The 16,523-nt window shown below is 34.9% G+C and overlaps 1 protein-coding gene across 6 annotated transcripts in view; it reads right to left on the bottom strand.

Annotated features, from left to right (window-relative positions):
- RPS6KA3 (ribosomal protein S6 kinase A3) overlaps positions 1–16,523 on the bottom strand; it is an 80,809-nt gene that overhangs the window by 15,710 nt on the left and 48,576 nt on the right. For 4 of the 6 annotated variants that reach the window (XM_074814679.1, XM_074814676.1, XM_074814677.1 and 1 more), the window contains 9 exons: positions 14,623–14,660; positions 14,089–14,231; positions 10,894–10,964; positions 6,894–6,982; positions 6,563–6,627; positions 6,358–6,460; positions 5,453–5,577; positions 3,313–3,438; positions 1,425–1,514 (listed from right to left, as the gene is read on the bottom strand). In XM_074814679.1, coding sequence (XP_074670780.1) covers positions 1,425–1,514; positions 3,313–3,438; positions 5,453–5,577; positions 6,358–6,460; positions 6,563–6,627; positions 6,894–6,982; positions 10,894–10,964; positions 14,089–14,231; positions 14,623–14,660 — 850 coding nt within the window. The remainder of the gene's footprint in view (positions 1–1,424; positions 1,515–3,312; positions 3,439–5,452; positions 5,578–6,357; positions 6,461–6,562; positions 6,628–6,893; positions 6,983–10,893; positions 10,965–14,088; positions 14,232–14,622; positions 14,661–16,523) is intronic. The other 2 variants (XM_074814680.1, XM_074814678.1) reach the window with 2 other exon arrangements.

Below are 16,523 nucleotides of genomic sequence, written 5' to 3'. Positions count from 1 at the left end.
TCCTCTGGGGACTTAAGGGTTTTTTTTGTAGTCTCCTTTTGCTATTTGTGTATTACTGTTGGTGTGAATGAAAGATGGCTCCTGCTAGAAGATGACCAATGATGATGAAAAATTAATTACAAAGTAAAATAATTCAGTATATGTGGCAACTTTTCAAGGCTGCCTGGGCTTCTCTGTTCTCAGTGTAAAATATCACAATGCTGAAGTTCAGGTAAGTACTCCTATTCCTTATGTTTGTCTTCCTGCTTGAATAACATAACCTCTATTATGAATTAAAGTGACACATAAACCTAGCATGCAGCACTAAAAGCAACATGAATGTTGATGCAGGTTCCATGTTAGCACAGCTGCTTTCAGGTAGCTTTACCGTCCAACCATGTGAAGCAGAACAAATGATATCTAGCTTGCAATAAGGTAAGCTCCATGGTTTGCCCCCTTGTATATCTGATTGACTTTGTTCTCCCAAGAAAGGGCCAGACTACATGATATTGATAAAGTGAAGACACATTACAGGAGAACTTTAGGCAGAGTTCTCTAGTATTCATCTCCACATTATTTACAAGCTATTGTTTTAATAACTTCAGAATGTTTGAGAACCTCCCTTCAGCTGAGCTCAGCTTCCTGGAAATGGTTAGCTCTTTTGCTTGAGGTTTGGTTTTGGCGACCAGAATACTTTCATGCAGACTAAGAAAGTAATTAAGCATGTGCCTTTTTGATTTTTAATCCTCTTTAATGCATAATTAAAGCATAGGAGAGAAAGACAATTTTCTGTTTCTGTTAGATCATCAGAATCTACTGTTCACTATGAAAAACCTCTACCTCCCAACTTATGTTATTCTTTGCTTTTTATGGTCAAAGTGTTTCCATGCTCAGAGCAAATCATACAAGAGAAAAATAGCTAGATAATCTTCCATACAAAGATCAGATAAAGATACTATGTAGAAGTGATGACCGTGGATATGAAAAGATTTTGTGCACCACTGAGTAATACTCATTACTGTCCATGAAAATTACCGTGGGTATTGTGTTAACAGTGAGTCCTCAGTTATGTAATGTACTTTAAAATTGCTTTTGACTAATGTAAACAAAAGTACGTTCTAAGTTAACAAGGCAATCAAAAAACTTTATTCCTTTAAAAACAGAGCCAATGTTGAATGAATTATTCCTGTGCTAGGATTTATGAAGGATGAATTACTTGACTGTTTAGGATTACACTGTACCAAAACATGAGCATCTTTAAAAGAGAACAATGAGACATCTCAGTAAAAAATTGGATATTGTTGAATTGCATTAGAATGTTGCTTTATTTTTAAATACTGAAAAACATGAACATACATCTAAAATATGTAGTTTGTCATCTCTTAAATTAGAAAGTGATATGCAATTACAATACACTAAAGGATGTCTTTAAACACACTACTTACATCTTTTAGGGTAATTATATTTGGATGCTGTCCATAGCGCAGCAGGATTTCAATCTCCTCTGTTGGATCTCTTTTACTCTTGTCAATAATCTGTAAGAGCAAATAGATACATAGGCATAATTCTTCTTGTGAATATTATATAGTCTAATACTTTGGTGTGCTTACTAGCATAAGCAGATAAGCAACACTTATTGTTGTTGGTAAAGGGCATGGATTATAACTAAAAGTTTGTTAAACTGGAACAGCAAGGCAAAGCAAAAAACATTGTAAAAACATGGAAAAATCTTTCAGTTGAAAACAATTTTGGAGGATAAATGATCTGATCCCTCAGGCTGTAATAAATAATGCAAGGCTGTTCAGTAGATAAGACTTCAGTCACCCATCATTTAATAAAATAGGAAGTTTCTAATTTGACATGAGATACTGTTTTGACGATGGTAATGAATGGATTTTCACAAAGCTAATCTCAAACAAATGTTTAGTGTAGCAAAAGAAAAAGCAGGAGAGTAAGGGAATCAAAAATAAGACATTGAAAAAATTTCTCAGAGTTAATTCAGGCAACCATTCTGTTATGGAAGTTCATTTGAATCTCTGGAGACTTGCTATCAGGCTCTGAAGTTCTTCCTGTGCAAACAAGAAAAATATTAGTTTGCCCTACTTAAAAAGTATTCTTATTCTTCTTTTCCTTTTTTCCTCTCCCTCTGAACTGTAGGATTTCCTCTAATGTCTTCTCTATCTTTGTCTTACCCCTTCTTCGTCTTGACATCCTTAAGCCCTTAACTGCTACCAGCACCATCCTAACACATTGGACACTGATCACCTTATTCTTTTTTCATGATTCCTTGCGGGAAAAAAAGCCACAACAGAGGCAACAGAAAAGTAAGACAATCTTCACAATAAATGCTACGGCTTAGAGAATTAACAGCAATGCCAGTACTTTCTGCCAGTTTCAAGAAATTACTTCAAATTGCGAGCACAGAAGTCAAATCCGTTCCTGGCCAGAGTGAGAATAAAAGACAAGTATGTAACTACCAAACTGAAATTGGAGGGCTTTCAGTGAACAATCTACGTACAAGGATACAGCAAAACATACTAAAATATGTAAAATGCAAAGATAAATTCAGTAGTAAACTGTTCAACAATTCAAAAAAAGAACCACTTCATAGTACAGGATTTAAATTTCTCTCTCCCCCCACCGCCCCTTTACAGTCTGCTAATCCATACTCCTGCTTTCATAGTAACCGTTCAGCCCCAAAGTTTTATATGGAAAGACAAAAAGTTAACCTATCATTCCACTTCTGGGAACTCTCTGATTTCAACTAAGAATTTAATGCCTTCAAAGAAGCCCCAGAAAACCCAATAGAATAACATAAAAACTTTAGAAACCTTGTTAAAAACTGACAAAGACTTTAAGTTTATTCTGGAAGGTATACCAGACTTAAGCACTGTTATGAACTCCTAGCTTTCTGACAATTTATAAATCTACTTCGGAAGCATCTATAACTATGTTTAAATAAAAGTAATCAATCACATTTTTAAAAAAATGATGAAAAGTTGTGCAAGTTTTTCATAGCACGTTTCCTTCTAGAAGCAGTCATGTAACTCCCATCAGTTCTACCGTAATTACACAGGTGTTTCAGAGACTGCAGATTGCTTTTCACGACCCAAACCAGCATATGGATAACAAACCCCATAGCAACTCCGTATAAATATCTGCCAGTAAATATTCTATTTGGTTGATTAGTACAATTCACATTTTCATCTAAAATCTTTTTATATTAAAAAATTGTTCTAATTTGCTATGTTATTTATGGCAAATAAATTAATGATGTCCAATGTCTATGATGCTAAAACCTGAAAACAGTGTGTTTTATAACAAAGTAATTACCTTTACAGCATATTCCATGTTTGAGGCTTTATGAATACATCTCTTGCAGATAGAGTAAGACCCAACTCCGATATCCTCCTTTACTTCATATCCATCAGTAAACTGAATGCTGTTCCTGTGCAACTGCTACCAAAATAATATTATCAATTGATGAATATTCTAAATATATAACTGACCTTTATATTAAAAATAAGTTTTTGAATTCCTACGGATTTGCTTCAGGTTTCAAACTGAGGGCTGTACTAGCTCAAAGTGGTCTAAATAGCCACTACCTTCTTTTGATATTAGTATGAGATAAATTATACACTAGACACTGTAAATAATGCACACTATTTTAGAAACTGACAACGTGACTCTTCTGGTTACTGATTTATTAATTTAAAGATAGAATCTCCAAAACAAATAAGACCAGAAGACTACATGGTAAAATAATGATAAAATAATGATAAAAAATCTTCACTGTTTCTATTATCTGAACAGATGAATGCCAGCTGGAAAATTCAGACATACTGAATAGAATCAGATTAACCAGAAATTGCATGAAATGGCAGTCAAAAATCCTTTCACAGAAATAAAAAGCTGAAAGAAGGACAAGTGTTCACTCTTGCAAGGGAAGGAAATGGTGTTCTAGTGTAAAGAGTTTGTGCAAAGGATGCAAAGCATTTGCAGGAAACCATCTGGGTATCCTGCAGCACTGAAAAGAGGAAATAGGAGTGAGGAAGCGGTTGAGGGGCACAGAGGAAAGGCAGCAGAGAAAAAGACCTTTACAAGAGAAGGAAGCCATATACAAAGAGAAAGAATTTCATCTACAAAACTATGTGGGAAAGGAGCATGGAAAAGCTTGCAGAAAATTTTAGCAAGGCTTCAGGGCCAGAAATCATTCTGATGCGTATATCAAATCAGACACCTCCTTCAGAATAAAAAAAGATCCAAAACCCCTTGAAATGTAATGGCTTATTACACACGAAACAGGTAATGTGTACAAAGAAGCACGTCATGACTATTCTAGACATGAGAGGATTAAAGAAATAAAAGAACTATTCATGTTCTGAATAAACTGTTTCTGAAAAATTCTCTCAGACATTTGCAAAATATCCTTGCAGTGAAAAATATAAACAAACCCAATCGTACAGCATACATTTTTATTCCTACCTATACACCAGTAAGTTTTCAACACAATTTAGATCACCAGTTGGTTTTCATGACTCAGTCTTCCTTGCTAATTAGAATTATTAAAAGCAGAAAGAGGAGGTAGAAATACAATTTTTGCAGAGGTCTTCCAGTTTTCTTTCCTGGACATGCATCTGCTCCTTTCCCACTGGTCGTAAACTCTCCAGTGTTGAAGCATACTTTTAGGATAACCTCAGCCTCGTAAGGAGGCAAGGCATGCCTCTCCCCATTCTAGCATGAGGTCCACCTTTCTTGCCTCATACAAAACTGCACCTAACCAAAGGTCTGTTGTCCAAAAATAAGCAGTTATGGCAGTAATAGAATATATAAGAATAGCAACTGTATTAGGCTATTAAATGTGACAACCTCACAATTATTAATATGGGAGACTGTATTGGAGTCATTCTAATACTGCTAGGAAGCCAAAGCTTGTCTGCGTACTGTAACATTGACTTGTATGATACACTGAAGTTAATTACAAAATATCACAGATTAGCACATTAACTTAAAGTGGCTTGGGAGGGACAGACTATGTCCTGGGTCATGGGTTCCAAAACATATGGCAGCCCCAAATATCCAAATACAATTCACAATTGTACTCCAGTGCCTCCTACTGCACTGCAGGAATCAACTGATATTTTCATGCATAGGAGAAAAAGATCGAGATGTCTGTTACTCCTCTCCACCTTGTAATTATGGCTTGATATTAAAGAGTTAATACAGTACAGATGGTAGAATGTTTTCATTTGAGGGTTGAAGCGTATTCACACCCATGGCTGCTCAGTAATTACACAGGTCCTGCACCTTCAGAGGTTTTCTATGGATAAAATAATCTAATTTTTACTTTTCTTGTATAAAGCTGATAATGACTTTGTCGTGGTACTTCCTTCTGTGATGAAGGAAACATCCCTCCACCAAGAGACAGCAATACTGCTTTATTGACTTTTTTTTTTAAAGCAGAGGTACTCACCTGGACAATTGAATGCACTCCAACTGTCTGCATTGCTTGGCTTTCATCATCTGATGCAATAGCTACAAAACTAAATCCCCGAAAAAGTTGATGTGCATTAGCACTAGGTGGGATACCAGGTGAATCTGAAAAACACATCATCTACTTACAAGCAGTTTTTAAAATGTATAGATGAGATTATGTCTACTCCGAAGAGCAAACTACAGCTTTATTGTATAAAGTACAGAGGAGCTGGAATTTGCAGAAAGTGTTTCTGAGGATCAGAATAGAAATAGTTACTGAATTGTTTTGCATATACCATCTAGATGATCACACAACTGATAATCAATGACTACACAGATCATAGTACTGTCAGACAATACTATTTACATATAGCAGCATATCCATGTTACACTTATGGATGAGAAGTCTCAAACACCGAAAATCTGTAAAGACAAAAATTTCTATCATATTTTGAATGGATCAGTGTAAAACTATGCAGAGATACATTGCCTTGAAACAGCAGCTTTGCCACCCAAAGCCTGAAATGACTAAGCTTCTACATATAAATAGTATGTAGAGTCACCATCATGAATTAAATGAAGCCACAGAACATAGCCTTTAAAGACACGGATAATATTTTTGAATTTAAAAAAAAACGAGATTACCTTGGTAAGTAAAATTGAATTTATGTGTATGTTCTGTTGCTGAGGATTACTTTATTTCTAACACAGGACAACTGAGTTGTCCCTCATGATATATTTATATCAAAGACCACAAAAACTTTTACGAACAATGGAATACTTGTCTGTGAGCATTTACTTAGCCCAGCAACATCTGCAAGAACAAGACACTTTACATAAGCTGAACAGGAACAGTGTTTCTAGTTTTTTAATATGTAAATTGTTTAATTCTTCTCTTTTTACCTTTTGGAGTTTTTGCTGTAAACTCAGGGTCAAAATAAAATGTATCTTCAGGTCTGCCAGTTGCAGGTTTAAAAGGGGGATGAATTTCTCTCCTGTACAATTTCTGAAGAGAAGGCACAGGCCAGAGTGAATTAAAAAGTTATATGACACCACCAAACACTTAACTAAGAAATGTACTGAATTAAATTTTGAATTAGAAACTCACATTCCAATCTATTTTGGAAAAGAATGCATGCCTCTTAATTTCTTCAACTCCATCTGGACCTGCTCCTTTTATAAGGAAGGAAAATGTCTGTGAATTATTTTCTTCTTGGTCAAAAGAATGACTAGCAAAATTATATTTCTTATCTTTTTCTTTTTACACGTATAAATAGCAGAAACTATATTTTGTTCATTATAAGAGTAAACAGGCAAACTATGTTCTTACTTCAAAGCCTGTTTTACACAAGCAACTGTAAATTTATTTAGTCAGTTTAATGATCATTTATGTTATCAATATTATGATTATATTTAAAATAGTCTGCTAAACACTTTACCTAATCTGTTTGCTGGGTTTCTTTTGAAGAGCATTCGCAGAAGACTCTGTGCTTCAGGACTCAAGAACTGGGGCATTCCAAGTTTGGCCCTATAGAACAAAGATAGTTAATAGCATACAAACATATTTAGGTAAGAATTAACTTTGCATCCCCCCGTCCTTTGTCATTCAACAAATCCATATCAAACAAAATAGCATCACTGAGAAATTGCCTTCAGACATCAGAAACAGAGCAAAAGTGCTGTCAGTCATGTAAACATGTAATTTCTTTTTTTTTTTTTTCCTGTTTTGAGTAGTATAATATTTTCAGTAGTGACTCAAGAACTAAAGTAGAGGAAGAGGTGGTAAAAAATGTAGAAAAGAATAGTTACAGGATAACAGTTTACAAACTTGTAAGTTTCTGTAATATGCTTTGATCTACTTTTAAGTCCATTTATTACCAAATGACACCAAACAAGCAAATCCATTCTGATAGCACAATAAAAGACATTTTAGAAGGGGTGAGAAAATTATCATAGTATGACATACACCAAGAACATCCAAGCAAAACAGGAAAGCTAAGCTAGAAGATAGAAATTGAATTAAGATAGGACAGATCTTACAAGATTAGCAGGCAAAAAAAAAAAGAGAAAAAGACCACTCCCTTCTTTCTTTCTTTTTGCTCCCCTCAGTCCATTTCAAATATTACTTTCCAACTTGCCAGTCTTGAATTTTTAGATTTAAGTTTTTGTAGTTCTGTCATTTAATTTTGTTTTGTAATCCTCGCCAATTTTTCTTCTCTCCGTTTAATGTTGAGCCTCCATACCCTCACCATTACTAGGTCTCATTTTTTCTTACAAGCATGCTCATGGTAAGGATGGATATAATTCCCTGCTTTCCATCTCCTATTCAACCTGTAGCTTGAATATTTTCATAACAATACATGGCATAAGCTTTCTTGTGCTTTCTGGTATTTCAACCAGAAAACATGTTTTACCTTGTGTTCCAGCTATTTTTAATGTCCACCTCCATCTGACTTCAGCGAGTGCATATACATTGTCATTGATTCACTATTTATTACTTTAAAACCAGAATTTACTACATCTTCCATTCCTTTCAGCATTAAAGAAGCTGGGGAGTGGAGAGTCTGAAAAACTTTGCCTTCTTTGGGCTCTTCAGTAACATACTACAGACAGATGAAGACCACCAATGGAGTGGAGGAAAGAGCAGTGGGCCATCCAATGCTTCCCTGCTTGCTGTGCACCACTAGCAACTGAATTCTTACTCATGCACTTTACATGCAGTGATTTCATTGCACGTTCACTTGATGTAATTTCTGCTCACAGCAAAGTATCACAGAGCTACACTGTAAGAAGGAAGCAAGGAACACATTGTCTGCAGAAGCACAATGGTATCATTTATGATGTTACTGAAGGACAGAGAACAGACAACTAAATATGATAGGACTGTGCTGGAGTGGGTGAAAATCTTTGTCCTATTATAATCCAAAACAGCTCCAACAATAGGATGCAGCCCTGGAGGTTCAGCATGAGAAGCCAACTGCTTAGAAAAATCTAAAACTAGGCCAAAAACATAACTGCAATTAATCTTACTGAGAAGTGACTCAATGAATCACTGAATATGTAGAAGAAAATGAATATGTAAAATTCACTGAATATGAAAACATATTAATTCACTGAATATGTAGAAACTGAATATGTAGAAGAAATTCCATAGGACTGGTATGTACTACAGTCCACAGTGGAGTGAATTGGAGGCCCTTGGGCAAACCGCAGAGATTAAGATTGTCATTGCTCCCTTTCCATCACGAAGGTGCTCCTTTCACAAAATCCTTTACTGGCCACATGACACAGCAGAAGGAAAAGGTGATCACCAGGTCCTCTGAGTTCTTAGCTTACATGAGTGACAGCAGTTTTTTTCTGACATTTCTGATGGACAAAGACAAAACTTTATACGAAGGCATACCTCTTTAGTAAAGGAGAAAGGATGCTTTAGTAAGTTAACTTTATTGCTGCAAACTATGATTTCTTCAAATTGCAGAGTTTCTCAGTAGGTAAAACACACAAGAATAAACAAAAACTTGTCTTGGTAATGTTGTGAGAAATAAAGAGCCCAGAAACACATGTGTTGTAAGAAGAATACATTTTCTGTGGATTTTCATGAACAGAAGGTAAGAAAAGCAATATATCTTAAATGATACACTATGAACATATGAATTTGTATGCACATCTGTCCATTGTAAACATTTACTAGTATACAGAAAATAAAATTCCTATTGCCATTCCTATGGGGCCAGACAAAAAATGTGAATTTATCAGAAAATACTTTAGAATATCTTCTGGTTTTCAGCTGTTCATATTACCAACAGCAAAACAGATCTCTAGCTATGTAATAATCGTAAGTGTACAGAACATTACAACAGAGATAAAATTTCTTTACTTCATACCACATTTTTTGTGCAGCTCTGAAACTAGTAATAATTACAAAGACTAGAAGATAAGAAAGAAGTTGGAAAGGGAATGAGAGATACATGCTCAGATGAAATCTGAAAGTAATTATGAATGTCAATTAACTGGGGAGATGCAAGGATATTCTACATGGCAGCTGAATACAGAAGATTTTTGTAGAAACAGTGGAAAGACTGTTGAGGAACAGAGTGAATTCACATGCAGGCAGAGGAAAGAAAAGAAAGGTGACTTGTGAGACATGGATAGAAAAAAAAATGCATGGCTCCTGAAACAAGTGAGAGTGCAGTAGAACTATTTCAGACTAGCTTCTTGTAAATAGGAGGTGGTCAGAAGGAGTTTATGCTTGCTGTGAATAGATAGAACCTTTTAGTTAAAGACATTCAATAACCACAACATGAAGATTTGAACTGGCATGGTATTGAGGCAGCAGAAACTAGCATCACTAAATACATTTGCAAATGTAAGATGAGGAAGAAAAACCAAGGGCAAAGAATAAAATAACATGTATGCATTATGAAAGCAAAAGCAAGGAAAAGAATGAGTTTTTCTAGCAGTTTTCACATTCTAATTCTTAGAAAAAATATGAAAAGAGTTTCATATATTTACTTTTGAAAACAGGATGTTGATGCAAAAGAAATGCTGGCTTTGATATATGGGTAGACAAGTAGTAACGGGACTAAGAACAATGATAAACAGTGAAGCAGAAAACAAATGAGAAAACTAAAATAGTCTTAGGAGCTTTCATGGGGGGAAAAAAAAGTATTAGTAAAAAATGGATGGAAACAGAGAAGTGACACTATGATATGAGGAAACAGAGTTGTTGCACAGTGTTAGGCTACAGTCCCAAAAATGGGACAATTATGTCATAGGTTGTATTAGTTCAGAGAATATGTAGGGGACCAGCAAGGAAAAAAAAAGCAGGCCTTCATTAGCAAAAACGAGAACGTTAACTGCATGAAGGAAAGCAATTTCCACAATATAGCTAATGCAAAATCTATACTTGAAATAGCAAAGGGGAAAATTGGAGCTTGGGCAAGTCATAGGAGAGTACATAAGGGAGGATGCACTTTAGCAAATAGGGGAATTATCAGGGAAGCAAGTTGTTGGCAGCACCAATAATATAAAGAAGTAGGGTGAGGAGCTAGTAAGATAGAGAAGGATAAGGAGAGTAAATGCTTTCTTAAAAAAAAAAAGAAAAACCTAAAACAAAAAAAAACCAAGGAAAAAATGCACAGGTTATCAAAAAGGATAAGAAAGTTAAAAAATACTATGGAAATAAGATGGGAAAGATCATGTGGTTGGAGAAGTTATTATTACAGATTAAAGAGCTGCTATGAAATTCTTTGTACCTGGTATGGGGGAGGAATAGAAAGGCAAATTAGATAGGTGGCAAAGAGAATTAATAGTATGGAATAGGGAGTGAGGATTTACCAGTACCTTTGGAAATGAGGGAAGAGTAGAAATTAGATATTGCAGCCCGGAGGGCATCCCTGTAGAATACCTGATGAGATATATAAATAAGAGTGTACTCACTTGAGAATCATAGTCATGGTTTCTTTTCTGTCTTTCCCTTGGAAAGGTAGAGTACCAGTGAGCATTTCAAACTGTATAGAGTAAAACTTTCATCAATTACATTACCTGGACAAAATCTATTTTTTGACAAAACCACTTAGCATCTTAACCTTCCAAAATTCATGCATGTTAACAATCAAGTCTGTGCAAAACAACTTCTCATTGTACAATTTAAATTACTATGAACATTGAGCAGCCTTTGCCATTTTTAAAGCTGCAAAATATTTTCCTATATTGATACCTTGCTTTACATGCTTTTATCGGAACGATTTAGACTATAATGTTCTATGATTAATTTCTGCCTAAAGAGTTTATTCTTGGAAGTCTCAATCTATACAACTGTATTTTAGTTTTCAAGAGAGTAGGGGGTAGGGAAAAATTCCCCTTTCAAAAGTTAGTGATGATTTCTCCTCATGCAGAGATATCTAAAAATGTCAAAAATTTAAAAATTGGCATGTACATAGCCTTCATTGGAAAGGGGAAAAAGGTTAGTTGATTGACAGAGACATGCATGATGAAAAGTGGTTACTGTATGCATACAGCGGAAATAAAGCCTGAAGGAACACGTAAGAGCTACACAGTACGTGCATGCACATTCTACAGTGCCTGGTAGTAGGCAACAGACACTGTTAAAATACTGATTTGTTCTGAAAGTGACTGAGTAAAAATAGATAAATATGAAGCCACTTCTGTTGGGCTGCAGCATACTGCAGGGATATCAGATCTAAGTGAGGTAGTGAAAGCAGCCCAGCAGCAGTCACAGCAGCCACTCTAAGGCAGAAATCCTGATTTTTGGTTTAAGAATTGCAAAACAATTTAGTTTAATGAAATTTCACGGCATACACTTAAAGCCATCAAAATTAAAATAATCATAAAGGAACCCTCTGAACAGCATATGCAAACTTAAGTGATCCTGAACACAAGGTATCCTCTATTTCCCTGTTCTGGTACGACCCAAACATTCAGCCTTCTAAGCATTAAAAATGTACATTAATAACTTGAGTGAATAATGTGGGACTAGTATTATTAGATCTACAATAAGAGCACGAAGTTGCACTAACAGCATTCTTTAAAACCCCTTTTTATTAAAATTTTAAATTTCTTACTACCCTATAAAGCATTCAGACAATAAAAGCTGCCAACTCTTCACTACTGCTAGATACTTTTTACTCTAAATATTTTTTTTTACATATATATATTCAAATTTAAAATTTTAAATTTAACATAATGCCAACATGAAAAAACCCTACTTTTAACACTTCTTAAGACAATTGTCAGGAAGATGTGAGAGGCATAAGTCAAAACTATAAAAAAAAATTCACCTTTCACTTGTTTATTAGTTTAGAATTATCTTCACAAATTGCACTTGCAAAAAAACTTTTATAAAGGTAAATTTGTAGTGCTGCATGTTTCGTTTACACTTACTTCAAATAAGTTTCTTTAGCGAGCTCCTATTTGTCACAAGCATACACACTTGTATTAACAACTCAGCACGCTTGTTCTTTGTCCCTGGCCCCCAGCCCCCCAGACTACACTCCAACATCAATAGGCTAATAGTACTTTAAGAATAAGCCAATACTGGCCTTCCCTAGTTATCATCTTTTATTTCAGCAGCAGAGTACCTCAACAAATACATAATGCTTCTGAAAACTTTAAATGAATTTAGATGTCTGGCATCCCTTAAAATAGTCACTGTTTTAAAGGAAAAATTGGAATATAATTCTCAAGGATGGTTTAAACATACTTAGTGTCTAGCAGCAGGAGAAAACAGGCCAAATGATTTGTTGAGATATCTTTCCAGTCTCCATTTCTATGCTATAACTTCTCATACCACACTAACGACAACTTGAATTCTCAATCAACACAGATTCTAATTAAGAGTGATTTAGGAGTGGATACATACAGATTGTCTATGAAAATTGCCATGCAAACTAGAAATGCATGCAACAAAAATACGTCTTAGAGAAAACTGCACTGTATTCCATATACTAATTTAAAGAATTTGCTTTTTAAGGTCATATTTATGTATTCAAAGTAGAAGCCAAAGTGTTTAAAATGCAGTGCACTTAAGATTGTGAAAACTACATCAGTCACGTCTAACATCTTTCAGCAATTTTCAATTTTAACATATGCATTTTATAAGCACAAAATTATGTTTTCCAGCTTTATAAAGTACAGCTGAAGTTTAACTGAGTTATCAACAACAAATATTCTGCAACTACACTGTAATTATCTTTTAATTGACTGTGTTCTTATTGATAAGATGTGCAGTTGTGAGGGTGTGTGTCTGCAGAGTCTGGTTATCAGGTGCTACTTTTACATAGTCAGTTTTCAGATCACAACAGCATTCTAGATGATTAAAAGGTGACAGGATGACTTATTTTCAGACACAAGAGTCCTTGTACTACAAAGAGCACACGTTAGTTGTACTGTTACAGTCATATGTAGCAGCAGCAGTAAGAAACAAAAACATTTCCTTTAAAAAGACAATTATTTAATCTTTATGCCAAAAATGCACACAGAGATTATAAATATTAAAAGCCATTCAGCATTCCTAAAATACCAAACATGATTTTTCTTTTCCAAAAGCATATTTGATACACACATTATTTCCCCCGACCCTGTAACTTCACAGAATTCCTTGCAGAAACACCATAAGCAACTGAGCAACTATATTCCATATCAGCTCAGTGTCATTTAGATTATTTTGATATGTGAGAGCAACAGCTGCCATTATTGCACTATGTTGTAATTACACTGGAGACTAATTAGAAAGTTATCAGTCATTTTTTTCCACTTGAGAGTAAATTAAAATTTAAAAATCGGATCTAAATTTCTTCCCCACCTTGGAAGAGACAGTGCTTTTCCTGTATACTTTAGTATTCCTCTTAGTCTCTGTAACATTCAAACTACAACAGAGGCATAATATTTCAATTTAACAATAACAAAAATATGGCATATTGTTGGTGTTGATATAAGACCTAGTCCATATTCTTGATCCAAACTCTGTTGTGGTGTTATTAATTTCATATAATCTGGAGTTTTTTTGGTAATTACAATTCATTTAAAGCTCACCTTAAAGTTTAATGTTTGATTTGTTACACCAAACCTCGCAAAGCACAGTTTTGCTATTTTTTACATTTACCAGAAACCTACCATTAAAACACCAAAAGACCACCAGTCTGCACTCTGTGTATGGCCTCGTCTATTAACGACTTCTGGTGCCATATATTCCACTGTTCCACAGAAAGAGTAGGCTTTTTTTTCGTGATCAATTGATTCCTTACTTAAGCCAAAATCTGGAAGGAAAAAAAAAAAAATCGTTCTAAATGTAATTTTTTTTTTTTTTGTTAAAATCACTCACAGTTAATACTTTCACCATAATGTGAAATGGAATGCTTGTATCGTTTATATATATACCCATATTGCACACATATGGTAATTACAAAATTTCCCTCCCCTCCCCACATTATCACAGGTCCATAACATCAGCTATACTTGTAAAGCAGATATTTAAATATTTATGTATTTCATTTATTTCGAACTAATTACAGTCTTTGCTCCATCGAAAAATTACCTACCAATTAAAATTACTTATTTTACCATATTGCTTTACCAAAAAAAAGGAAAATGAAAAGATTATATTACAAACAGAAAAAAACCCAGGTATTACAATTTTCCGTTATTCACCTGTCAATTTGATATGTCCTTCCTCATCAAGCAGGATGCTAAAAAACAATAAAAAGAATAAACCAAACTAATTAAAATATCTTTTAACTGTTGTTTCAGACAAAGTATGTACTGACAACATTTAGGAATAAACAGAACAGCATACATGAAGACGAGCTGATTTGAACATGCATGAAAACGAATCATTAGGAGGAAATACTTTGAAACTACACATTTTCTTTTCCCTCAATTATTTCTTTTTAAGGATTATGAAACATCAGCATATCAGAACTTTATTTGACTATTTGGTTAAATGCAGCACAGTATGTAGAAACATTTATCTTGAACTTCCTGTTTTGGCCGTCTGCAGCATGTGTCATCACAACTGTTAAAACTAGAGACACAGTTCCATTTCTCTTAAACTGAGCATGACATGTTAATACAATGTATGTTTGCATATGTATACAGAATGAGTATTCATTTGCAATTACTGTTTCAAAGGGTGTTGACCTCTTCAAATAACATCAAGTAATAAATATGTTGTACCAAAGGACAGGACCCACAGGCGCTATACTTAGAGCAGGCCTTGTGCTTCCGCCTGTTTATTTTAATCACAAAAAAGCCCACACTTCTCTGAGATGCCAACTACCCTTAACTGTCACTAACTGCAATTCAAAGCATGCAAAGTATTCAAGAACTGGACTCTCTAACACCACCTACATAGCAGACCTAGTTCCTCCAGCTTCTCCTGTGTGTAGCTGCGTTTCATCCTGAGGATGAGACACAACCCAGGCACACAGTACTTGTCCATTTCCCCTACCCCTCCCTTTTCCTCCTTGCAGTTTCCATGGTGGGAAACAGCTCTACAGTATAGTACTAACTCTTACTGGCTGTATCTATCTCATCCATAACTTGCAAGTAATTTCAACCTTTGACAGGTTTTAAAATCAGATACACCCAAGGCTTTTAAATAGGTATAGACACGACACATACAGCGTGTCACTGAACAAACTATGTTTGAGGCAGTAGTTATTTAGTTTTCTGACAATTACTATTTCACCCTTTTCCTCTTGGAAGTAAATGTTAGCAAAAAGTTCTCCCGCGTTGCTTTTTAAAGATCTTTTTCCACTTGGTAAGCTTATTTTTCCCCACTTCAGAATTACTTAACAGAACACTCCCTAACTTTAAATGCAATTCATTCCCTTTTCATTTGTAAGTGCAAGCCCATGCCAAAAGTCTCCAAATTTCTGATTTTAGTATGAATATTTCCCTTCTTGTCAGTCAGGGCTAAACATTTTCAAATTTGTGTCTTTTTCACAGAAGATGCACAAAAGGCCAAGCTAGCCTAATGGAAGTTCCATGGAACAGCCAGGTTCTGTGATACTTGTATTTATATGAGACAGTTATCTCACACAGACTTTTCAGATTCTCCATAGCCATAACAGAGAAGTGGGATCACCAAGGACATCAGGACTTCAGAGTTATTACAGATTTCCTGCCAATGAGGCAATGAGGCAGAGTATGTTAACCATCTGATTAAGCACAACAGAAATGCACGTGTTACATTGTCACTTAGATTCCCCTCCAGGTAGAGTAACACTACAGCATACATTTATATCTGAAAGGCTCAAATGTTCCAGATGATAGCACTGAAATTTTCTTCTTCACATCTTCTAAAACTAAAAAAAAATTATGGGAGGAAAGACATGAACAGGAGACAGAATTCAGTCATTTGAATGAAGCATGGATGACTAATATATTGAGACACACCACCATACCGGAATTGTAGCTTCGAGCTTATTTTAAGTTTTCTTATTTTAATTACATCATTGTCAATACACCAAATGAAGCCCGTCACTTACTATTTTTGTATTTTACTTTAATATTTAAACTCCTTTCTACTCTTATGGCAGTGCATTTTA

This window comes from Strix aluco, chromosome 2 (genome assembly GCF_031877795.1).
Source record: "Strix aluco isolate bStrAlu1 chromosome 2, bStrAlu1.hap1, whole genome shotgun sequence".
NCBI lineage: Eukaryota > Metazoa > Chordata > Aves > Strigiformes > Strigidae > Strix > Strix aluco.
Note: the sequence above shows the minus strand (reverse complement) of the source record. Positions and strands in the feature narration are given on the sequence as shown.